Below are 26,087 nucleotides of genomic sequence, written 5' to 3'. Positions count from 1 at the left end.
GTTTCATGAGACTCGTACCTGAGCGCTTCACATCACAAATGTAATGCTGCACCGGGTGCGGTACCGAGCATGTTTACCACATCAGAAAAACACATGTTTCAGCTGGAAGCTGCAGTGAATTGTACATATAGGTACTTTTTGGAGTTTTGCTTTGTCTGCTAGTCCTCCACAGCATGAGTTAGCTGCCTGAAGCTGATATCTGTGGGGTTACCTTGCAGTGGTAGTTGGTGAGGATCTTGGTGACTGAACACTGACGGTCCACTAGAAAGCAATAGCGCCGCCTTTCTTCTGTCAGAGCCGAGCGGTAACCAACGGCAACCAGCGAGTCCAACTCACCCTGCCGGCGACTCATCAGCTCCACATACTGTAACAGTGAGAGAGTTTACATAGAATCAGCTTTAAACAGAATCTGAAAAACGTACAGCAGGACTGGAATGTAAAACAACCAACTAAAAGCATAAAATATTCACTTGAAGTCCTCCTTAGATTTTGAGTTAATCTTTCAATAATTAAACAACACATCTGTAAATGCACGGTTCTCTTATGTTGGTTAATTGTGATATAACATAATGTACATAAATAATATTTGAACTTTTTTAAATAAGTGTTTTATTTTGAGCTGGATTTTAACATAAGACTCAAACCTCTTATTAGTTTTATTAACATTAATAATTATAATAATAATGTTTAATAAAAAAAATATTAATAATTATTATCATTATTGTTTTAACTAATTCTAAAAATTAAAACAAACATATTACAGCGTGTAAATTACAGTTGTACTGTAAAATAAAAAAAATGAGTAAGTGATAATTATAAAAATAGTAACAGTTTTAATTTACACTATAAGTTTCAAAATGATGTCTGATTTTAGTTTTTTACTTCCGAGCGTTGAAATCCACATGCACATCCACTTTTAACATTTTAAATTCTCAAGCTTTTATTTTGGCGGAATGTGGCTGAAATGCTGTAAATTCCTGTCCACAGAAATGTTGGAAGAGTTGTAAACTAAAGTACACCTAGTGCACATTGTGTTCCCAAATGTAGAGATAACGGTGGCTGTGTTTACTATGAGCCGAGAAGCCCAGAGATACTGAAAACAGTGAATGACGAGCTGCTCGTGTGTACATGAACACTCTCAAACACAGCACATCAGACTACTTTACATTATTTAATAAAATCACAGCTTTTGATTTGATGATTGCACTAATATATATTGCAATTATCATGCAGCCCCATTTATTTATTTTAATGTTACAGTCAATATAATTAATTATTTGCTTTTCAACTCATTTGGGAAAACCTGTCTTAAAGGACCAGTTCACCCAAAATAAAATTCTGTGACCATAATGATGTTCCTTTTACTGATCTTTTCATTTAAAATCTCCAGTATTTTCCTCTCTTAACATCTTTCAGACTGTAGTCCTGTTTTACTTCATCATTTTCCCTTCTCTTGTTTTTCTCTGCCTCAGTGTTACTTTTACTGGCCCCGAATCAGCGGTGCCGGATATCTGCCATATCTCAAACGAAATGACTTGTTCCTTCTCCTTCTGACCAGAAAACATGTTTAGACTAATGCTCGTGATAGTGTAGCTCACGTCTACATAAACAGAGACAGACTCGCTCCTGAACAAACACGTGCAGAGGACACACATGCTCAAACAAACACTTGTTGTTCACACATGGAGGAAAAGTCTTCCATTCACAAATCAGCTTTAATATGTAGGACACTGGGTCGCTCAATCGGCCATTATGAGTCATACAAACTACAAATGACTGTAGACAGTAATGAACACAACACAGCAGTCAAAGAACTGGCAAGCTACACAATTACTCAGTTCTTCAGCAGGCGCTTTAATCCAAGTGACTTACTGTTCATTCACTGCCGCGGCACTCAGCATAAAAGTGTACAGAATACACAAATACAAGCATTACATTTATTGGTGTATGTCTTTTAAACTTGATTTCAACCCTCTAAAGGCTGACATATGAAATAATAGTCAGAATGAAATTAAATGATTTATTGAACTTTTTGAACAAATCTAAAAAAAAGTTTAGTTGTTTATCATTTTTGATACATCAGGCTCAAACTGAGCAAAAATGTGCAATTTGGTGCAGATACTGATGTTAAAATGGCTGATAGCTTGTAAGTAAAATGATATAAATATCAGTCGTCGCTCTATATCTGCAATAATGTGTCTCAGTAAGATGAGATTTAAATGATCCAAACATAATGCAATGCAATCCAATGATGATTGAGAGATGAAGAAATGCTCCTCAGAAGATCCTGAGGATCAGATTTGAGACTCTAAAACATGATTGATGGAGAATCAAGTAAAGCTGAGCTGCTTCAGTCCAGTAAGAGTTCATCTGGAGATATTACTGCAGTTATTCTGACCTTTACTTGATCAAAATCAGACAAGATCTGACACCAGAAGCTCCAGCTGAAGGAGGACTTCTGTACAATTACACTGAAAGAGCTTTGACTAAAAAAAGTCTAAAGTATCATTCAGACAGCTGAAGGCATGGAGTAGATCGTGTGTGACACAGCAAAGTTTGATCATTCAGAGAGTGTAGAAACATGTACCTGCATCTCTCTGTCTCCATATTTGTTGGGATGGCGACTAGCCTGGCTCTTCCTCCGCAGCTTCTTCAGCTGTGACTGGCAGCGCTCAATGGACTCCACCTTTGACTTCCGCTCACTCTGGTACTTCTTCAGCGTTCCCTGGACAAAGGTTTTCATGCAGTATATCATGTTTCTGGTAAGTTTCAGAGCGTTCAGGAGGAGGAGTTCATTCCCATATGAATCTTTTCTGATTCATTGTGTTTACAAGACAAACTCTGGGTTTACTTGTTTGAGCTCCACTATTTAGTAAATTCAGTAGGTTGTTTAGTTAAAGGGATACTCCACCCCGAAATGAACATTCTGTCATTAATCACTTAACCCCATGTTATTTTACCAAGCCGTAAAAGCTCATCTTTGGAACACAATTTAAGATATTTTGGATGAAAACCGGGAGGCCTGTCATCTGCGCCACAAGGATGCGCTGTTTCTACATGTATTTAAGTTATTTGAGAAAACAACGTTTATGCATGGTTAGTGAAAAACTACAATTTTGAAGTCACTGAAATAAGGTCATAAAACACATACAGAGCATTTGTTCACAAGACTGTCAAACATGGAGCTTGTAGCCTAGAATTTTAGCTTCAAAATGATGTGAAAATCATCTTATCAGTAGAATATGCCACAAAACATGTATCCGCGTTAGTCGACCCCAGAGGGTTAATGACAAAATTTTAATTTTGGGGTGGAGTATCCCTTTAAACAGAAGTGTCCACTCACGGTCAGATATTTGATGTCTAGCTCCAGTTTCTGCTCGAGTTGAGACAGCAGCTCTGAATGAAACAGCTTCAGCTGCAGAGACAGAAAACACAGCGTTCAGTCAAACTCAGGGAGTGTAAATTACAGTTTTTTATAATCTCTAAATCACCTATTTCTCAATACTCAGGTCACTTTTTAGAAACTCTTCATACACTAAAGCACAACAGCATCTATGTGATCATATGAAGTGTTTTGATAGTTCTAGTGCATGCAAAAATGCAAAATGAACAACTGTGCCAAGCTGTTAAGCAGAACTTTGTGCTTGTAATTGACTTGTCACTATCCAGTAAGAAACACTCTTGAGTACTACACTGTACTTAAACTGCTGTGTACTCACCACATCCTCGAGCTGGACCTGGATCTGCCGATGAACCTCTGCCATCTGGAACAACGTGTCACCTGAATCAACATGAAGACGTCAAATACAGAAAATCAGAAAAACTCAAAGCACGAGAGCCATCACAATTTACAGACGTACTATCAAACACGACCGATAATGCCATCTCACTCACATGAACCTGACTACATCTAGCTCACATTAGGCTCATTCTACAGATCGATCTATAATGTAACAGCTGCATGTTCATTTAATAAAAACTGGTGTAAACTGTAGGCTGTGGTGTATGTGCATTTATTTGTCTGAACAAAATTGAAAAGAGTGATTTCTTCCTTCAGAGGATGGGACATGCGTGGCATTGTCTGTCCGTTCTTGTGTTTCATTGAGGGTGAATTTGTGGTGTGTTTTATTGTCGGTTTTGTGGACGTTGGCCTTCTTTATCCCTGACTGAGCAACAGTGTGTGTGCGGCTTGGCATCTCTCTCGTCCTCCCTCCCTCCCTCCCGCTCGTCCTCCCCCGCTGTTTTCAGCAGCACAATGAGATCATGTGGTGTTGTTAATCTTTCAACAAAGACCTCTCTCTCTCTCTCTCGCCCCTCTCTCGCTTTCTCTTACTTTCTTCATCTCCATTTTATCACACAGACCTCGCCTCTTCATTCTCTTCTGCTGTAATCACTTACTTTCACGCGTTCATAACAATTAAGTTATATTTACTAACATTTTCACGCAAAGTACTCAACACTAACAAACAAACACAAAAACATTACTAAAAACAAACTTTACTCTGCCGGAAGAGTCGCTTCAGAAAAAACTAAAAATAGAAATATTAAAATAAAACTAAAATTAAACACACAACAATATTACTAAAATTAAAAACATTCAATGATACTAAAATAACACTGGGTCTAAATCATGGGAACGCTCTCTCTCTCTCCCTGTCTCTCTCTCTATATATATTTTTTTTTTAAGTCAACATTGAGGCACTTATTGATGATGTACTGTAGTTTGCAGTGCAAACACACTTTGTAATTACAAAATTAGATTTGGGCCATTTAACATAATGACATTAGAACATAATTAGCATATTGCAACATTGGCGCTTTTATTGAAACAACAGTCTTGTCTAATAACAGCTTGTTTCTGTCCTAAACACATCCTCCAGTCATCACACCCTTCAAATAAATCACTCATAACAGTCACTTCAAGTGCATTACTTATCTCTCAAAAACATAAAAAAGAGTTTAGTTCTAACATAAACTCTCTTGTTTTATGCCAGTTCATTTGAAATAATTAAGTGGAATTACATGACAACATCAGTCCTTTAATTGCAGATGTGCTGTGAGTATACTGTACTTGCAGTGACTAGGCTGTGAACCTGACTACACAATCCGTTTGAGAGATTATTTATCTTTGAGGACATTTATTTACTCAGATCTTTCTGGTATATCCACTGTGTTTGGGTCTGAAGTGTCTTACCTAGTTCCTTTGAGCCCTGGCTGTCACTGGCCAGCTCTCCTAGTTTGACCAAAGCGTCAAAATAACCCTTCGCTGCCACTGTGACGCCTGGAGAGACAGAGAGAGACAGAGAGAGAGACATAGACAGAGAGAGACATAGAGAGAGAGAGAGTGTGTGTGCATCAGTCTGTGTGCTACAGAATACATGATTGTTGCTGATGAACATACATCAGAGCTCACACTGATTTGCAGTGGACTTTTGCCCATAACAGAGGAAGTAAACTATTAAATAATGATATCTGACCTGTCAGAGCCTTTTCATAGTGTTTGCCCATGGTGACAAAATTCTTCAGACTGGGGTTGAACTGGTCCAGAATGCCCTGGACACAGAATCAGCAACACATACAATACATGAGGTTTTTATTTTTACTCAAAATACTGTTAAAAATACAATTCACAATGACTGAAATATACCTTTAGTCTAGGTGGTTTAAACAGTTTGAAAAAAAAAAAGAATTGAGTGTTTTGCCGTAATTTTTTATTTTTCCTAAAAATAATAAAAAAAGAAATACAGAAGTATTTTTTTTATATTTATAACAAATATACATATACATATAGACACGCATATAGTGATTAAACAAAAACAATTTCATTGCTTGACAATTTTTTTTTTTGTTATTTGGCAAGAAAGACAGGAAATTATATAATATAGAGGATTCATAAAGAGGTTATTAATTTTTTTCATTATGTCAATTATTTGTTGTATTTTTACACAAAATGTGTGAATGAAAAAACAAACACAAAGAAAAGATTACATTTCTAAGCTGTCTTCTTTAAAAGAGGTCTCCTTTTATCATCTTGGATTGTGTTTTTATTGTCCCCTTTCACTGAACACATACCTTGTAGACATTTTCTGTCATCTTGTTGACCTCATCTGACCGTGACATTGTGCTTCTCTTTCCAGATCAGTTCTCCTCACTTCTAGACGTCAGGAAGAAAGCAAGAACGTGAGAAGATTAGCATTAGCTAGAGATCTTCTGCCTTAAAGAAGAGTGCTGGTAACCGACCAGTTCACGGCAGCCATTGACTTCCATTGTATTTTTTTTCCATACTGGCTTCCAACAATCTTCAAAACATCTTCTTTTGTGCTCAGCAGAAGAAAGAAACTCATACAGGTTCGTAACAACTTGAGGATGAGTAAATAATCACAGAATGGTAATTTTTAGGTGAAACTGTAACTAGAATGTTTCGATCACATCTCATTCTAAAACACTGAAACTAACTGAAGTTGTGACAACATCTCCACTGGTCTGAGGAATGCTTTCCTCTAGATGTTAGAACATTGCTGAAGGGATTTGCTTCTATTCAAGCTCAAGAGCATTAGAGAGGTCAGGCGCTGTGTGGTTGAGGCCAGACTCAGTTTATCTCAAAGTCTGGACTCATCAGGATCCTCCTCAGCTGTCTTGACAAACCATTTTTGTATGGCTGTTCATAAGGATATTGTCATTCAAAAACAGGAAACCAGTGTCACAGTGCCACAAAATAACAGTGTAAAGTATCACTGCATGCTATAGTGTCAGTAACAGGGAAACCCATGACAGCTCTAGATATCTCAACCAAACCCCATCAACAGAAAGTGATCCTTCCTGGAATTAGGAAGGAATTCGTTTTTTTTCTGCAGAAGTTTAACTCGTTTTGATTTTAAACAAAAATAAGGGCATGCAGCATTGCTTTTATCAAGTGACCTTGAATTTATTTGTACAGTGCTTTTCACAACACAATGTTTTAAATCATAATGCTAATGTTTAAAATATCTTAATTTCTGCTTTCCTTATAGTTGGATTCATCAGATTAGAGCTGGACAATAATATAGTTTACATTCTGTGATACAAGCAATAAAGCAGCTGAGATTTGCTATGAAGCTTTATTTATGTATATCCAACTTTACATAAAGAGCTGGGCAATGATGTAGTAATGTACTGCAATGAGATGCATACAGTAGTGTATTATTAATATATTTGACATGAGTGTATGCAGGTAAAGGATGTTCGATATATCTGACTTTTATTATATCACTTCACTTCAAGCATTCAGGGCACGCTTTAAAACATTATCTATTAATCTATTTCATTCCGCTAGCATATCTAATATCTAACTGAAAATGCCACGAAAATGTCTTGCAATTGATATGGATTCAATCATAAAATTTCTACTCGAATAACACCAATTTAGTTATTAGACAAAACATTTCATGGAGTTTTTACCTTGATAGTTTTTTTTTTTCTACACATAAGCCTTCACTTCATAATTTTCTGAATTTCAAAATAAGGACCTCCCCTGTTAGTGACCCTCGAGAGATTTCCTAGTCTGAGTCTGGCCAAAGCCGTCCTAATACACTGTTACTGAATGTCTAAAGTTCATGAAATTGAGTCTGACATGTCCCCGTGCCTGGAGGAGAGCGGTTCTTCCCGAGCTCGAGAGAACAAACACTGCACACACACAGCTTCCTTCTGGAAAGATCTCCAATCACAGATTCCAGTCAGGATCACCCATCACATAAAGCCTCAGCTCTGAACGCCAGCGCTCTCATGTGTGTCATTAGAGGAAGATTAGGAGCAAGAATGAGTGAGACATTCTGATCACACAACACTTGGTTTCACCGCTTCTCTTGCCTCGATACACACCGAGAGCAGATGACTGACTCAGAGTTCACCAGCTATTACCAACATTACATGATTCACCTTCAAGTCATGACACTTAATTATGCTTAGAGTGTCATTAAAGACTCGATGAAAGGGGCGGAGCTACACAAGGACTATAAACAATGTTTTTGTGCTAAAGTTTTCCGAACATTATTAAAGACCAGATAACTTTAAACAAATGTTCCATTAATGTTACTGCAAGAGCATTTGTTCATATCTTGGGGAGAACTTTGCCAAAAAAAACATCAGACAAGGTTCTGAGAACGTTCTCTGTTAGCTAGAATAGAAGTGCTCTTAAAGTGACATCACTGAACCTTATTTAGCTCTAAGATCTGCATATTAGTAGAGAAGTAATATCTACTACTACACACCTGTCAGGGATAAATAGTGCACAAAGCTGTCCCTTTAAGGGCTCTGCCCCAGTGACAAGGGCTCATCTCTTTTTGCAAATAGTTTACATCACAGCTATTAACCATGATTTGCTATTTCTATTGAAACAAGTACTGGAGGGTGGGACATTTCTATTCTTGAATGCATTTGATTTGGACCAAAATGTGTCAGCAGCTCCGAGTGTAACATAAGTCATCTGAATATTAAAGACTGTACATTTTAAGTGAGTGCATCCGCTAAAAGTTACATTCCTGCAGCTTTTCAGAGTAGATGACCTCAAAGCCAAGCCACATGATAAGATTTAGGAATATAAATCTTTACGACTAACACCACACAGAAACAGAATGTATTTCTACTTAAACTTTACTCTTCACTGAAGATATAATTGTGTCACTGCATATTTTTGCACTATTCCATAATCAAATAAATAAATGAATTTCTTTAAATTGTTACTATACATAAAATTGGGTGCCTCTAGTTTTTTCCCCAGCTCTTATTTTGTTCTCTGTGAGTGCTGGTGAATAAAGTGATGTTACTGCAATGATACAGAGATGAAATCTGAGCTACAGAAAGCTATCAAATACATCCAACTCAACAAACAAAGAAAAACACGAAAACACGTGATGAGATGATATGAACATGACATTTCAATAATGCAATAATTCACAACAAGCAAAACAATTCATCGAGCTGAAAAATATCAAAGTTTAGTGAGCAATGCAACTTTATCAATTTACAATGCAGTCACGTCCATCAGTAGGTCAATGATCGCATTCGAATGTTTCTATCGAATGGCACTTGTTGCACTGTTGTAGCAGATTGTTAGTTTGATTGAATTATGAAGTGAATGTGGAGGGTTTCTCCTACCTTTTGACTGTTCATCGTTTCCCCAGCGCTTTGTCTGGGGTTTTTTCTTCTTCTCTTCTTCTTCAGTGGTGGGGGTAGTCAGTGTGAGTTTGTCTGACCCAGTGAATCCACCCCTCACCCCTCGCCCTGTGTCTCCCGAAGCCCTCACAGGATCCAGCCCATAACACACTCACTGCCCCCTGCTCCTCAGATCACACACACATCACACTCTACTCTTCATTCCGCTCTAAATGTCTCGAGCGGCTCGGTCCCCGTCTCTGTCCCGGACAGCGTCTCCTCTCTCTCTGTCTGCGTCTCACTGGGACTGAATGTCAATGAGGTAACGGGACACACACACACACACACGCACGCACGCACGCACACACACACACACACATACACTTCACTTTTAACTCCATGAATACAATCTCAAGAAGAGGCATGTGCAAAAAAAAAAAAAAAAAAGTTTCTTCTGTGGCATCCCTGTGAAAATCCCCTTTTAGAACCTTTATTTTTAAGAGGGAAAAGTGAACAAAATTATTGTAAAGAATCTCCATTTAGCAGTTTTTCTCAATTGATTTGACACTTTTTTACAAATTAATGTAATTGCTTCAAAACAATGTACACAGCCATCTAAACACATGCAAAACCAGTTCAACTTTACCTCAAAATGAAGCACTGCATTTTTTCTTGCAATGCACTTATTTAAAGTAAATATTAGCATCAAAAGAATAGGTGTTTTCTATTGATTATAAAACATATTCAGCTATAGATGCACACATATACTAATGAAATACATGTTTGTTGTAAAGTTCTTCAACACAGATATATAGTCAATGCAGTGCTGTGAAAAAGGGTTTGCCCTGATTTGTTCTGTTGCCAGACATAACTCAATATACCGCTTGCTAATTAAAATTAGACAATATAATTAGGACTTTAGTATTTTTTTAAAGATACGCATGAGCCATTGCTTTGACAATGATGATCGCTGCGTGCGGCTATATTTTTAAAATGAGTATTCAAAGTATTTTAAAGTAACTGAGTAATTTAAAAGTATTTAAATTTAATAATAAAGATTGTATCTTGAAGTTCAGAGTGAGCTCTGCTGCCCTCTTGCGTTTGGATCCAAAACCTCAGCCTTAATATTTGTTACGAGATTAGCTTAAAAAGTAGAAAGCTGACGAAAGAGAAACTGTCAATGTTTTATATGCTGTGATAAAAAAAAAAAAAAAAAATAAGAAGAGAAAAAGAACAAAATAAATTGTTAAAGTAATAAGATGACATGCGTTTATGACCTAAACACTGACAATGGAAACTGGAGAAATGTTTTTTTCTTTTTCTTCTTTTTATTATATTAGTAATTATATTTAGCTGCTGTTTGTTATAACTTAAAATAAATAGCGCAGAACTGTCTTCCGTCTTTTTATGAAGTTAAATCTCAATAGAAATCCGTAAATTAATGATTAACTTACAATACTAACAATACTAATAACTATACTTCTGAATATGCATGGTTCTCTCCATTTACATGCCACTGTTTGAGCCATTTGTGAAAGAAGAGTCATGTGACTACGGAAGTCCTAAGATGCCATAGATCATTAATATTTTTTTTTCTTGCTTTCTCGTGATCTCGACATAACAAAAGACCTTCTCTAAGTTACACAACTGCGCCAACAGATGGCAATATAGACCAGAATATAACTGATGGGGTGTTGTATATAACAGTGGTCCCAACCCTGGTCCTGCAGGCACCCCAGCACTAAACACCAGTTTCAGATCTTGGAGTCTGCTAACGAGCTGAGGAACTGAATCAGGTGTGTTTGATTAGGATACATGCAAACCATGCAGTGTTGGGGTGCCTCAAGGACCAGGGTTGGGACCAGTGGTATATACTGTATATCCATCTTACTGTACGAGTTTGAGACAGAATCAAACCATTATCCCAAAACTTAAATAACACACACTATTCAACAATACCGACTTCAGTCTTGTCTATACAACACAAATATTATGCCATTTAGTGGTACAGCTTTTAAATGTATTTTATTCATTTATTCAATAATTTGTTCATTTTATGACAAAATATAGATTCAGCATGTGTGATATAAAAATCCCTCGGCGGGAAGTTTCACAGATTCAGTTTCAGTGTCTTTTCCACCGGTCCGTCAGTCAGTATATGTGAGTTTCAGTGTAAGCCTGTTGTGTGTTTTTCAGTAGAAATCTCTTTTGGTCCCTGTGCTTCCGCACACCTCAGTGTTAGACACTGACACGCAGAGATAAAGTGACACAGGGTCTGGCCTAGTAACCGGATGACTCTCTGTCTCCTGTAGCATCAGACGGAAGTGAGGACATCATCTTTCTCAGAACTCAGCAGACAGCAAACTGAGCTCCTGTATGTCTGCGCTGCTGTCGCTCTAGCTGGCGTCCTGCCTGAGATTAAAGTCTTTCCAAAACAGCCATCAAACTCATTCAGTCTCACCTCAACACCCTGACAAGACTGAATGTACAGTAGAGTTACAGGAGGGAACAGGGCTAGTTGTCACGTGGGAAAGTTGTCAGATCCAAGGTGATATATTTCAGAAACTATAACATTTTGAGAAAAAGGTCCAGTTAAAATAATAATAATAATTCAAAAAAAAAAAAAAAATTCAGCAAAAGCATGAATATTTTTACAATTCAGAATAAACATTTTCTGTTGTACTGTATTTTAAATTGTAATTTATTCACATGATCTTCAGAAATCATTCTAATATACTGATTTGCTGCTCAAGAAACATTCATGATTATTATCAATGTTGAAAACAGTTGTGCTGCATAATATTTTTGTGGAAACCCTGATACACTACCATTCAAAAATATAAATAAATTTATTCATCAAAATCTACATATAATGTTGCAAAAGATTTAGAGTCCTAGAATCCTGCAACAAAATAAAGTATCGTGATTTCAGTAGCAAAAACTGTTTTCAAAATAGATGATAAAAACATTTTTGGTAATCAAATAAAAACATTAAAACATTGTGTGTGTGTGTGTGTGTGTGTGTGTGTGTGTAACCTACATGGGAGGTGACTGCTGGATCACTGTGTTTGTGTAGTTTATTGTAAAAGATACATGCATGTTTACAGCACTGCTTCTTACAGTACATGATACACTCACTCAAGAGGTGAGTTAAGGTAATGCTATGATTGATTCAGTGGTTTATCATAATGCCGTATATCCTCCTCACACTCAAGGGTTGTGTGCGCAGACATTAGGTTAATTCTCCTTCACTCTTCGTCAGCACGGATCTGACTTACTGTATATGACGCTATTGTGCACTGAGGATGAAGAAGTCTTCAGTCATATGACACACACAAAGACATGCAAAAACGAATTACTAACTAATGCTGCTGATTTGGCTCCTTCAAGGAAGGTTGCATGCACTAGATATATACACCGCTGGACATAGAAATAACAATGTGCAAACAGAAAACACCTGTAAGTGCATAAGTGCAACCCTAGAAGAACGGTCTGTGGAGTTCATCTCTGATCAGTGGTGGTTAAGATCTGAGGGGCAGGTCAGGTAGAGGTCAGAGCTTCTTGGACACACCCCTGAAGGTCATGAGAATGTTGCACAAGAGGAAATCTCAGTAGAGAGTTCCGGTACATTTTATCATTATAGGGTGGTTGTGTACACACACTGCCAACAAACATTAAAATTCAAACACCATGTAAAAGTGAATTCTGCATCCGATGTCCCCTTTAAAGGAGCCGAGTCAAGGCTGAAACAGCTGAGAGGTGTTCTCATAGCATCAGCTGCTGATGCAGCATCGATGTGCACCTATGAAAGGGAACAGTGAATTATATTCATATTTTGCAGTTTTACTGTTATGCTTTATTTTTGATCAAATAAACACAGCCTTGGTGAGCATAAGAGACTTCAAAACCATAAAATAAACTTACAGAGTCGACCACAAACCTTTATACACAGTAGTGTATGCTTTTACTGTAACTTTATAGGCTACAATGTAGAACAAAGAACTTTTATACACTGCAAAAATGATACATTTATGGTAAATCTGTGTTTGCTTTCACTGTCTTTATTATCAACAAATCATCAAACTGAAAAAAGATTAAATGATGTTAATTTACCAAACTACTTGAACTGCAATTAAAATACACTCTATTTCTATTATGCTGAGTATAGAATGACAAACTAACTTCTTAAGCATTCATCTTGTTACCCAGTCTTAAGTCTTCTTGTTTTGGCAAAGAATAAAGGAGGTTCGTGGATTATGACAGGATAGTGTGCATTGCTATATTTCATCTTATGCGCAGTGATCTTCTTAACTGTCTGTTAGAGGAGAGTAATTAATGAGTCGCTAGTGTGAGCCAAAGTCTGTCCTGATCACCTTTCTCCCAGTCTTTCTGTGCTTTGTGTATGTGCATATTCCCTCTGACCTCAATCAGCGTCCATCTGTCTCGGTGGCCGCTGCGCTGGATTCTGCTCAGACTTTAATTAGGCCGGTTATCTTGTTAAGACCCGTGACAGCATGTGGCACAACATGGCCTCCAGAGAGGAGGAAAGACTGAGGAGCTTCCTGATACAGATGAACAGCTGCGAAACTGACTATGACTAAGAAATGTCTGGGTCACTAATCAGATCTATCAGATATGTGACTCTTTGCACAGATCAGAAGAAACTCTTTGGATCATTATCTCAAACCATGCTGAAGAACATGATCATCAGGTTTTGTTCTTGTTGCTTCAGTGCAATTTGTCACTTACATTTACAGTTACGCATTTAGCAGACGCTTTTATCCAAAACGGCATACAAAAAGGAACAAAAGCAATTTGTCACAGACCATATTATAGTTGACTTAAACTAAAACCATAAAAAAATTGCTTAAAAAAAATAAACTTAAAAAAAGAGAAAATATATATACATATAAAAAAACTTAAACTTAACTAAAATGAAAAAAGAAAATATTAAAATATCAATTAAAACTTTAATATTACAGTTATAAAATGGTGAAGGATTTACAATTACAATATAACAGCAAGTAATAAAGTGAATTAAACAAGACATTTTGAAGTAGAAAAAGTTAAAAAGCATTTTCTTGTAAAATATGCTATAAACATTTAAAATAATTTTTACAGTGCATCTAAAGGATCAAAGAGCCAACAACATTCATAATATACAATACCAGGTTTATTAGACAAACAAGATTAGGAATTAAACTATTCACTCAAATTCTCATGCTAATAATGTATTTTTTTTCTATTAAAAATAAATCTAATTATAAAAATGCGAAACAAAAGCCTTGTCACTAGTGCTTTCGGTCACGCTGTCTATTGTCTACTTTGTCAAATCTAAAGGTCTTTGTAGCACATCCCAAAACATTTCATCACGGCATTTAAACACAACAGTGAAACTGATGATATTACTAACTCTCGAGGCCTTTAGACTGGTATAGAGCATTGGGTAAAAGAGACTTTAACTGCAGAAGAGAAGAGGTAGAGGTGGAAGAAAAGAGGAGGAGAGGAGCGGAGGGGAGGCGCGTGTTAAAGAGACTCTTCTGGATTAAGTCCCTTACAAGCTGTTTGGTGACTGACACAGAACAGAACAAACACAGAGACAAACCTGCAGGAGTCCACACATCCAAACAGCCTCAATACAGAAGATCAGGACAAATGATGTTACTACAGCATCTGCACTCTTACTGTAAGTCTCTGTCTCTAACAGACGCATCCGAGATGGTTTATCATGGATCTCTCACTGCTTGTGTCTGGTTTGTGGATTGTTGTGTTTTGTTGAGATCTGTAGCACAAGTGAGGAGACGGAGATGATCTAATACAGTGTGAAAGACACTGATGGACGTCTCTTTATATCATACTCTGTTTGATTATATTTCATGAGCAGGGTCTGTGAGGGATTGCTCTATGGCTGGTGTTATGCATGAGAATTAAATCGGCTTGCTTAGCTGCTTATTTTCAGAGAGTCCATGGTTTATTAATTTGATCAACAGATGTTCATGTTTTAAAACTCATCAGATGTTTTCTTTATGAATTGTGCTGTGGTTGTACTTGAGGAGTTAATGCTTCAAACATTTGCATTAATCAAGACTGTAATACTGATTTTGTTGGTATTGTTAATATCTCACTCAAGCTTCCAGGATCTTTGTGATCTTTATATATATATATACTTACTCTAAAGTATATTTTGGGTATGTTTTAATAATCTTGTGTTGTGCTTTAAAGTACACTTATTTTGATATGTTGACTAATACAATAAAGCATATGCTGATTATAATTTTGAATGTAGCATATAATTAAATAATACATTTAAAATTGCAACTATAAAAGTAATCCTATACTTAAATGGGTCAAAAAACACACTAAAGTTCAACTAATTACATTTAATATTAATTCAAACTGCAATACATTTTCATTTAAATGTCAGTAACATGCAGTTAAGCAGAAGGCGCATTAAACTGCATTGCATGTGTCTGACTTAAAGTTCTGCCTTCATTCAAACCCGACAATCAGGCTAATCATGTGCCTTTAGACAGGAAGATAAACCGAGATGAAGTGCGGATTGAGAGACCGGGGAAGCGGCTTCACGCTGTTCTCAGCGGCTGCCATCTGTCTCGCTTTCTAAGCTCGTGACACGCATGATCTTCCCGCACACACATGTGCACGCAAGCACACGCTCCGTGGAGTCCAGTTCTGGTCAAGCAGCTCATAACTCATGAGTGAGATATCCTGACTGAAGTTGTGTGTGCTCTTATTATTCATATTGGCTAATAAAACAGAACCAAAAACAAACTCCACATGAACTGTAATCTAAGTTGTCTGTTACTGATGGAGAGACTGTGAGGCCTGGATTTATTTGAATCAGAATTGTATAAATGTGACCCTGGAGCACAAAACCAGTCATAAGGGTCAATTTTTGGAAACTGAGATGTATACATCATCTGAAAGCTGAATAAATAATCTCTCCATTGATGTATGGTTTGTTAGGAGGACAATATTTAACTTAGATACAACTATTTGAAAATCTGGAATCTGAGGGAGCAAAAAAATCTAAATATTGAGAAAATCACCTTTAAAGTTGTTCAAATGAAGTTCTTAACAATGCATATTACTAATCATACATTAAGTTTTGATATATTTACGGTAGGAAATTTACAAAATATCTTCATGGAACATGATCTTTACTTAATATCCCAATGTTTTTTTGCATAATTTTGACCCATACAATGTATTTTTGGCTATTGCTACAAATATACCCCAGAGACTTAAGACTGCTTTTGTGCTCCAGGGTCACATTCTGTCTCTCTTTCAATTCACAAGAAGGAATTTGAATGGAATTGGCCAAACTCAGCTCGATGTTGAATTGAAGCTGGAATTGAAATGGCAGAAAGAGTACTCAAGTGCAGTTCAGAGACATTCAGCACATAAGTTATTAGACATATCTCTCAAATTCAGTAATGTTGCAACAGTTAACAGCCATCAAAACAAATCTGAATTTAGCCAGAAAGCATCACAATATTGTTTGCATCTCAAAAAAAAAAAAAAAAATCCTTAAACCCAAACCTAGATATTGAATTGGAATTTAACAGGAAGAGTAATTTACTGAAATGAAATTAAACAGAATAAAAGAATTTCCATAGTAACAAACATTAACACAACTGCTTATTTCAGATTATTTGGTGAAATACTGTACAATTTTCTCTCAAGTTCAATAATGACACAACAATTAACAGCCATCTCGACAAATCTGAACTTTGATAAACAGGATCCCAAACATCCACCATATTTTAACTAATATAATATCTAAACATAAATACTGACATCAAAATTGTAATCTGTTGACTATAAACTGTTGTTTGGCTCAGTTAAAGACTTTATAAATGATGCATTCTTCCAGCATAATCCATAAAATTAAACTTCAGTGAATATAACAAAAAAAAAAAAAATACAAATAAATTATATTTCTATCATTTAAAACATTGATTATAAATATATTTGAATGTGTCTGGTATTACCCCAAATGCTTACTGTACATGTTTGTTCTGGAAAGTTCAGCAGAATTTCATTCTGTTTTAAACCCACTTTATTAAATTCTGCATCTGTTTTCTACTAATACTCTACAGTTCCCAGCTGCCTTCCTGTTAGCCATCAAGGACTTAATTAATCCAATTACTGGGCAAAGTTCAGCAGGTAGAGATAGAGTACAGACCTGAATACATAACACTCTCTCTCTCTCTCAAACACACCCTGATCCTCTGCAGACCCTCGGTGACGACTCTTTCCTTGATTTATCCTCATTAGGAGAGACTCTGACGTGCACACTTCCACTTGTGCGGGCGTAAATGTTTGTCCTGTCTTAATGTCTTAATTCAGTAGCTTCAAGGAACTGATAATCCCAGACTCTTAATTGGAGCGACCTTCTTAAAACCTTCTTTGAAGGAGTTCTTGGTGTTACATTACAGGTTCTTCAGATTAGTCTTTGGGTTTCTTTGAAATATTATTAAATGCTTTTTAGAAAAACTAGAGAGTAAAAAAATTCATTGAGTATCATATAAAGGACCAGTCACATCTTAATTTGGGGACAGATTCTCACTAGTAACTATTAAATACAACTTTTTCCTCAATAAAATCCTAATTAGTAAGGTTGTTGTTAAGTTTAAGTATGGGGTTTAAGGATTAAGGGATCCTAAATATGCTTATGCAGAATAAGGCATTAAAATGTGCTTTATACGTACTAATAAACAGCCAATATGCTAGTAATATGCATGCTAATAAGCAACTAGTTAACAATGAGAACTGATCCCTAAACTAAAGCTACCGATAGATCTCCTGTAGCATCCTGTTCGGTTAAAACAGGAGTCTTGTTTTAAGCAGAAAATAGAAGTAGGGATGGATGGCATCAGATCTATCAACTGTGGCATGTGGTGGAAATGTATTTATGTACCATTTATAATATGTTATTTCTTGTGTATTAATTGCACTCGCTTAAAACAGCTTAAAATTGTATGTAATAGCAATAGATGTAATGTCGTAGGTCATAAGGGTCATAGACGTGAAAAAAGAAGTGCACTTAATTGTACCACATGTGCATACAAGTATTTTTTTTTAAAATAACTGATTAAATAAAAGACTGCACTTGTTTCTTTAGACACACTTTTAAAAAGTGCACTTTCTAATAATGCCAAATTAAATGCTAAAATTAAAGTGCATTTTAAATCATTGTTTTAATAATCCTTTGTTGTGTTTTAAAGAAGTGCACTTATTTTGATGTGCTGAAGCACATGTAAAGTACTTGATTATCATTTTAACTGTGGTGTGTTATTTGATATTACATTTAAAGTTCATATATTTTAAATGCACTTAACTGCAGCTTCATCATTACAAATGTGCAATTGCAAATATATCTGAGCTACAAGTTTCAATAGAAATGACATTAAAGTATATTTTAGTTTACCATAAATGCTTGCCAGTACATTCAGCTTTAACCATAAGACAAAAAGAATTATGAAATTACATATAAAGATATATCAGAGTTGGTCATAGAGCAATTTAAAAATTAAAGATCTTCCAGTCTTCTAAGAAAACTTGTAATGACAAGAGTTTTCTTTCTTTCTTTCTCCAGGCTTTAGATGAGCCTCTCCGAAGAGGCAAGAGCAGACGGATTACATGTGAATGCACACGGTCTCTGAACGGCGGAGGAGGCTGAGAAAGACACCGTGAGCAGCAAGAGACAGATACGAGTGCAATCCTGTAGACGGACTAAAGAAGATACAGATCCAGAAGCTTTAAACATCAAATAACTGAAGGATAAAGCGTAAGCATTCATCCAACAAAAATGCATCCAGCAAGCTCAAGACCGAGTGAATGGCTGTTCTCCTCCTTCTTCTTCTGTGCCATCTGTTTTTCCGTGTGTGCTGGGACAGGAATGCCGGGTTCAGACTACAACCCTCATCCTCGTCTGATCTGCACCCCCATTCCCGCTGATGCCGATCCCGGGTGTTTCCCAACAGCGGGCGGACACCACGGCGGGAACAGCAACGGCTGGTGGGGAATGTCGGAGGAGGCCAAAGCCACGATCCTGCACCTGCGGGAGAGTTTGGTGCAGCAGAAGGAAACCATCCTGGACCAGAGGGAGACCATCCGAGAGCTCACCGCCAAACTGAACCTGTGCGAGGGCTTGAGCCACACACCCGCACACCTGGCCCATCACGCCCACCACGCCTACCCCGCGGCCCCCGACACCGGACACCTCGGGCTGGAGCTGGGTCACTACGGCGACGGGGTCGGAGGGCATCACGGTGGGAGAGCTGCGCTGAGCGAGAAGCACGTGACGGGAGAGATTCCTTCACCCTCGTCCACGCCGGAGCAGATGAGCAGGATGCTGCAGAGCCTGAAAGAACGGCTGGACAACCTGCAGGTACACATTTACATGCATCTGTAGCGTTTTATACAACACAGACGGCTTCAAAGCTGCTTCAGAGTAAAAAACAGGAAAATAACAGTGTTAGTGCTGCAAAACATCATCGGCAAAACAATATTGCCATTATTCCACTCAATTTAACTCAAGTTTTGCTGTCATCCAGTTTGATGACATTTTTATTAGTTTTTGTTGCTTTTAAATATGTCTATATGTTTTTTTTTAGCTATTAGTAGCTTGCTAATCATGCTAGAAACATGCTATTAATATGTTAATCACTTGCTTTATTAAACTTCTTAAACTTCTTAAACTTTTCAAACTTTCTAAACTTTTCTGTTCAGGCTTTCTCAAGCCAACTTAAAGTTTGTCTTGACGAACTTTTTAATCTAGTACAAGTTAAACTAAATGAAAATTAGACACGTAAACTAGCTAAAATAAAATAAGTTTAATATATTTTATTTCAGTTAACATTTATTTAAAGTAAAATGTTTTTATGGTTTTAGTTTTAGTTAACTATAACGACCCTGATTCATATAATATATAATTAATATATATTGATTATTAATAATGCAATCCGAACAAACTGGGGGAAAAAATGGATTTAGTTGGACTTCAAGGTCATAAACTTGACTGTTTGCAGTCAAAATTTTCCTGACCATTGGAAATTAATGGGAAAGACCCTTAAAAAAGCTTTGAATGCAATCAAGTATGAAGTAAATTATTATTATTTTTTTTCACCAGATGGCAGGAATCTTGCCAAAATACATGATATATTCTTATATTGGCTTTATAGAAGCGATTAAGAGGGGAAAAAAGATTATAATGATCTAAAATAAACCCTAAAATAACCCAAATCCCCCTAAAGTGCATCATTTTATTGTTACTACCTCAAAGAAGTTAGTTTTATTAAACAACAACAACAAATACACTCAAAAATGACGCCAACAACCAAGGTGTGACCATTTTTAAAACAAAGAGAGATGAAGCTGATGGGACACTGCTCCTCTTGCTTTCAAACATGTAAAACATGTGTAGAAATGTGTTTCAACAGGGTAATGAAAATCACCCTGGCTGTCAGTTTATCAAATATTATAAGATATGAGGTGAGCAAGTAGTTAGGAGCTGTTACCAAGATCAGCAGCAGACAGTTCAGCTGTGAGCAGGCCTTTTCTCAGACTGCTGTGGTTGTGTTGGCAGACGAGAAACACCTCCAGCAGCTACTCCAGCTCACTGAAGGACCTCCTGCAGAGGAAGATCAGCGCTCTGGAGCACCAGATGCAGCACCATTCTGCATCGCTTACCAGCGTTCACACTGACCATGAGGAGGAGGAGGAGGATGACGGTCACCGTGACTACAGCCATCATGATGACAGAGACCACGACGGCCATGACGACCACAGTGATCACCATGACGACGATCACCCCGACGACGATCACCACGACGACGATCACCACGACGACAGCCACCATGACGACAACAGCCATGACAACGGACACCGAGACAGCAGTCACCATGACAACAAAGTCTCCGATCACGGCTTCGAGAGGTTGTCGTATAACCTACAAGGTCACGGAGAAGCACAGAGTGGAGTCCACAGCAAACTGGACGCGGTTCTCAGTCAACTGCAGCACAGGCTCACTGACCCGGGTAAGAGCGAATATAGACGAACTCTGCTGGAGGACCCTGCTTAAAGACCACTTCAGCAATCAGGCCGGTTTCGGTCCTTAGATGCTCTAGTGTGTGCATTAGCTGGATGATGGACCTGACAGCTTTTGGTCAAGATGATTAGGACTGGTAGATAAATTAACTAAATTAAATAAACAATTAACTTATTGACTTTAAATTTATTTATACAATTTACAGATCCCATAAAGTATTAAGATAAGCTCTCAAAAAAAAAAAAAAAAAAAATAATTAATATATTCTGACAAATTTGCATTGTCTTCATTCCTCCTCTTTGAGTCTGGATTAGACTAGTTACACTAGGACATATTTCTTTCTTCTTCAAGACTGGTCATAACTGTTTTAAATCAGTAACATAAATTGGTAGATGAATCTAATTAAAAAAGTAAGACGCTGCGTATCATCTCCACAGGTTCTAGAAAGAAGAGCAGACCCACGGAAGCTTTCCAGATCGGCTTCCCCATGAGGACCAACTACATGTACGGTCGTGTGAAGCGCACGCTGCTGCACGAGATCTTCTCCTTCACGCTGTGTCTGTGGATGAAGGCTGGCATCGGCCCGGGGCTCGGGACGCCCTTCTCTTACTCCGTGCCCGGACAGGCCAACGAGCTGGTGCTCATCGAGTGGGGAAACAACCCCATGGAGCTGCTGGTCGATGACAGGGTGAGTGAAAGAGAGGAAGGATGTGCACATGAGTCATAAAGGAATGCACTGAAAATGTTCTTTTTGCATTCTTACTACAGTTGAAAAGATTGGGGTTGGCAAGATTTTTTACATTTTTTTTTTTAAATAAATCTCTTTTGCTTACCAAACCTGCATTTATCTGATCAAAAGTACATTAGAAAAGGTAAAATTGTGAAATATTATTTAAATTTGATGTAAGGGATGTCTGTTGTAATATATATTGTAAACTGTAATGTATTTCTGTGATGTGCAGCTGTATTTTCAGCATCATTACTCCAGTCTTCAGTGTCACATGATCTTCAGAAATCATTCTAATATGATGATTTGCTGCTCAAGAAACATTTCTGATTATCATCAATGATGAAAACAGTGCTGCACAATATTTCTGTGGAAACTGTGATACATTTTATTCTTCAGGATTTTTCTTTGAAAAATAGAAAGTTCAAAAGAACAGCGTTTATTTGAAAAAGAAATCATTTGTAAACATTATAAATGTCTTTACTGTCACTTTTGATCAATTTATTGCGTACATGCTAATTGAAAGTATTAATTTTAACAAATAAAAATAAAAATCTTACTGACTCCAAACTTTGGGACGTAGTGCAATCATTCCCAATAATAGTGTCCCTCTTTAAGACTTTAAAAAGAATTTAAAATATTTGGGGGTTTTAAAATTCCTTCAGCTCTCCTGTGATTTCCTGTAACTCTAGTTAGACGGCTCTGTTAAATAATATTCAATATTTAATAAATTTCCAGGTATCAAATAAGACTTCAAAAATCCAGTAGGAATTTCAGTTCATCCAGCAGGATCTTACGTGAGTCTTAGAGGACTCATATCTGATCCCAGCTGGAACACAGAGGATTCAGTTAGGAAATAAATTCCAAAAATCAGCTCAGTTCACATTCCTTAAGGATTTTTTGACTAGACAAATGAAGGACAGGATCTGATCTGTGTGTGTGTGTGTGTGTGTGTGTGTGTGTGTGTGTGTGTGTGTGTGTGTGTGTGTGTGTGTGTGTGTGTGTGTGTGTGTGTGCGTGTGTGTGTGTATGTGTGTGTGTGTGTGTGTGTGTGTGTTGACAGGCCGTGTCCCTGCCGCTCTCGGTGAGTGATGGTAAATGGCACCACGTGTGTGTGACGTGGTCGACGCGGGACGGACTGTGGGAGGCCTATCAGGACGGAGTGAAGAGAGGCTCAGGAGAAAACCTCTCGCCCTGGCATCCCATCAAACCTGGAGGAGTCTTCATACTGGGACAGGAACAGGTAACATACAGACAGCATCCAATCAACAAACTCAAACCACAGACTGCTCATATTGAAGCAAAAACCAAGAACACGTGGATAGCAACACCATCCACAACACACTAGCACTGCGGCACAAGCACTGAATGATATTTAAACCCTTGTGGAAAAACAAGTGTGCTTAATTATATTGAAAGAAGACTTGTAGTGAACTTCAAATCATAAAATAATATTTTTTAAAAACTACTAGCCAGTAAAGTGGCATTCGTGATGTTGACTTTATGTACAAAGTTATTCAAGTCGAAGTAATTGCTTAACAATCCAAATGTATGACACACTAAACTCATTCTCAGCTGATGATGCTGAATGTGTTTAGTGCTGCTAATATAATATTCCCCGATCTCCAGGACACCCTGGGAGGCCGTTTCGACGCGACGCAGGCGTTCGTTGGTGAAATCTCAGATGTTCAGATGTGGTCTCATGTTCTCACACCGCATGACATCTACAGCCTGGCGTCATGCGGAGGTCACATGACCGGTGACATCATCGCCTGGGCGGAGTCAGAGGTGGAGCTGCACGGTGGGGTCACCAAATACCCCTTTGACCCCTGCCATTAAAGAGAAGGACGATCCCATCACAAGCATCCGAGTGCAGAGTGATTCCACATCAGCTTCTGACGACTCCTAACCTGATTTTAATGCAAAATCCATTCATTATCACTTCAAAAAATATGGCCTTCTGTTTACATGAGAAACTTGAATGACCCCATGACCTCCAGGATTTCAGCACGGACCTGTTTTGTATTGTTTCAGTGTTTTGTGTAGCGAATATTTTCTTACTAAACTATTTTTTTTTTTATTCTTATTCTATGAATGGCCCTTCAGTGCCATTCAGTGTTAGATACAAGTACACGACATATTGTCATAACTTGGAAAGAAACCATAGATCAAGAATAGAATGTGAAGACAGAAGTGCTATAAATGTAGACGTAAAAAAATAGAAAACTGAAAAACTCGAGGCTCTGCTTGAGCAGATTGATTTTCTTTTACTGTAAGAAGAATCTAAAGATACAGCGAAACCAAAGAGAAGAGTCGCGCACGCGCTGCTGTTGTGTTTGTACATGGTTTTTCTAATTAAGAAATAAGTATTTCTTAGGTTTGCCTGTACTTGTCCATGTTAAAATGTTTAGCCAACTCACGCTGAGCTAAATAAGCAGCTATTCTGATACTTTTGATATGTCTTTAGTTTCAGATTAAGTGTTGTAGTGTTTTAGCTTAATCTACTGTTTAATTTACTGTTAATTTGTTTAAAAAAAAATTCCACTAATGTTTGTGCATCAGAATTTAATATGCATTTACTGTTCTCTTTAACTTTTCATTTGTTTACAGTTTTGATAGCAGAAAGGCAATAAAGGGACTGAATTAAAAAAAAATAATCATATCAATTCCATCATTTCTGACTAGTTCTGAAATCTTTTTGCATAACATTGTAAATGTTTTTCATTGCATTTCCAAAGTGAAGTGTTCAGGCTCAAGTAGGATGAAAAACATGACACTTACTGTGTGCATGTACATCCTCCACTGGGAGACCGATGTTTAGACTGCATGGAGGACATTACAACAATCAAACACAGATGTTTACATCCTCTAAAGCAAACGAGAGTGCTGCTTGCCATGATCCCCGTCACGCTGAACTGGTTTCCAAAGCCATCTTTACTGTAAATCCAAATGTCACCCACCCAAAAGGACATCTTACACATATACAGTAGTTTTACTACAAAAGGTACTTTTAAAGGAACAATAACAGGTTATTTACAAAAAGTATGCAAATACTTCGATCTGTTGACAGCCCTAATCACGCAAAAAAACCACTACCAAAAAAAAAAAAGCAATTATTTTGGTGAATTGGTGGCAAATATTTGTTGCTCATATGCTCACTAAAACCATAAAATATATATTATTAAATAAACATTAACTGAAATACAATATACTTACTTTATTTCAGCTAGTTGCCAAGGAAACATTTTGAATCTTAGTCTAGTTTAATGAAGTACTAAAACTAAACCTTAAATAAGCAAATAACATGAATATGAAAAAAAAATTTAAATCTGAAAAAAAAAAAAACCTCCTAAAGACAAACAATTGCTAAAACTAACTGAAATTAAAGTGAAAAAGAAAAAAAAATCAAAATATTAAAAACATAGTATATCAGTGAAAAAGAAAATCAGTAAATAAAAACAGTAATTTTCCTATAAATCAGTACAAAATTGCAACTTAAAAAACAAAAAAAATACCAACATAAAACAGGCTTCTCGTGAGACGGAGGCTGAATATTCATAGTTTCTATTTTGTAGGTTTAACAAGACAAATATTTCTCTTGTTTGAGATTAATATGATTCACCAGCAATCATTAAAACACACAACGTGAAAGTCTTTTTATCCATTTTGTTTATTAGAGTTGATTGGCACCAGTGTACCATAACTGAGTTTTCATTTTGCTACATGAATTTTCAACAATCTGTACCATTCTGTGGCCAATCAGAAGCCGGGAGAGAAAACAAAGAGGAGGGAGAGGAGATGCTTTCACTTGTCCTACTGTATTTACAGACTAGCTGAAAGGCTTTGGCACCTTTGCACTTCTCATCAGGAATGCCCAGATTTAGAGTCTCCTTCTTCCGTCTTCATCAGACCACGTCATGCCTGAATTATGAGCTCAAACGCATAGCTTATATCACAGAATGTACTGTTGCAGTCAGCAGCTGATGCTATTTAACACTTCTGGAGTCTCTCAGTCTCATACAGACGGCCTGTGGCTTCACAAACAATACAGTGTGAAGCAGATTCACTCCAAATGATTTGATAGGGATGCTGTATACATGTGCAGCAAAGCTTAAACCAGTTCAGCACTAGGTACATACTCCGAGAGTAAAACAAGCT

At 37.2% G+C, this 26,087-nt stretch overlaps 2 protein-coding genes across 3 annotated transcripts in view; one reads left to right on the top strand and one right to left on the bottom strand.

Annotated features, from left to right (window-relative positions):
* The window catches only part of zgc:158689 (uncharacterized protein LOC791177 homolog), a 19,761-nt gene extending 10,330 nt beyond the window's left edge, over positions 1–9,431 (bottom strand). Inside the window, exons 1-8 of one of the 2 annotated variants that reach the window (XM_042771990.1) lie at positions 9,133–9,431; positions 6,073–6,154; positions 5,478–5,553; positions 5,195–5,281; positions 3,720–3,781; positions 3,344–3,415; positions 2,588–2,725; positions 212–364 (exon numbers count right to left, since the gene is read on the bottom strand). In XM_042771990.1, the coding sequence (XP_042627924.1) occupies positions 212–364; positions 2,588–2,725; positions 3,344–3,415; positions 3,720–3,781; positions 5,195–5,281; positions 5,478–5,553; positions 6,073–6,120 (636 nt within the window). In that variant the 5' untranslated portion in view covers positions 6,121–6,154; positions 9,133–9,431. The remainder of the gene's footprint in view (positions 1–211; positions 365–2,587; positions 2,726–3,343; positions 3,416–3,719; positions 3,782–5,194; positions 5,282–5,477; positions 5,554–6,072; positions 6,155–9,132) is intronic. The other variant, XM_042771991.1, reaches the window with a different exon arrangement.
* A 5,033-nt stretch (positions 9,432–14,464) lies between these two features.
* Positions 14,465–24,576, top strand: LOC109087681 (neuronal pentraxin-1-like). The gene is made up of 6 exons (XM_042771989.1): positions 14,465–14,815; positions 18,749–19,543; positions 20,741–21,191; positions 21,640–21,890; positions 22,993–23,172; positions 23,559–24,576. Exons 2-6 carry the CDS (start codon positions 18,962–18,964, stop codon positions 23,766–23,768), a joined length of 1,674 nt encoding a protein of 557 aa, XP_042627923.1. The 5' UTR covers positions 14,465–14,815; positions 18,749–18,961; the 3' UTR covers positions 23,769–24,576.
* The last annotated feature ends 1,511 nt before the right edge of the window (positions 24,577–26,087 follow it).

The sequence above is a fragment of the Cyprinus carpio genome, chromosome A16 (assembly GCF_018340385.1).
Source record: "Cyprinus carpio isolate SPL01 chromosome A16, ASM1834038v1, whole genome shotgun sequence".
Classification (NCBI taxonomy): Eukaryota; Metazoa; Chordata; class Actinopteri; order Cypriniformes; family Cyprinidae; genus Cyprinus; species Cyprinus carpio.
The sequence above is the reverse complement of the archived record's forward strand: the minus strand, read 5'-3'. Positions and strand labels throughout refer to the sequence as shown.

Excerpts from the sequence above, each read along its gene's own strand:
- LOC109087681 (XM_042771989.1), top strand. The coding sequence starts at position 18,962 with ATGCATCCAGCAAGCTCAAGACCGAGTGAATGGCTGTTCTCCTCCTTC. Across the intron at positions 19,544-20,740 it reads AACGGCTGGACAACCTGCAG|ACGAGAAACACCTCCAGCAG; the intron begins GTACACATTTAC and ends TTGTGTTGGCAG. Across the intron at positions 23,173-23,558 it reads TCATACTGGGACAGGAACAG|GACACCCTGGGAGGCCGTTT; the intron begins GTAACATACAGA and ends CCCGATCTCCAG.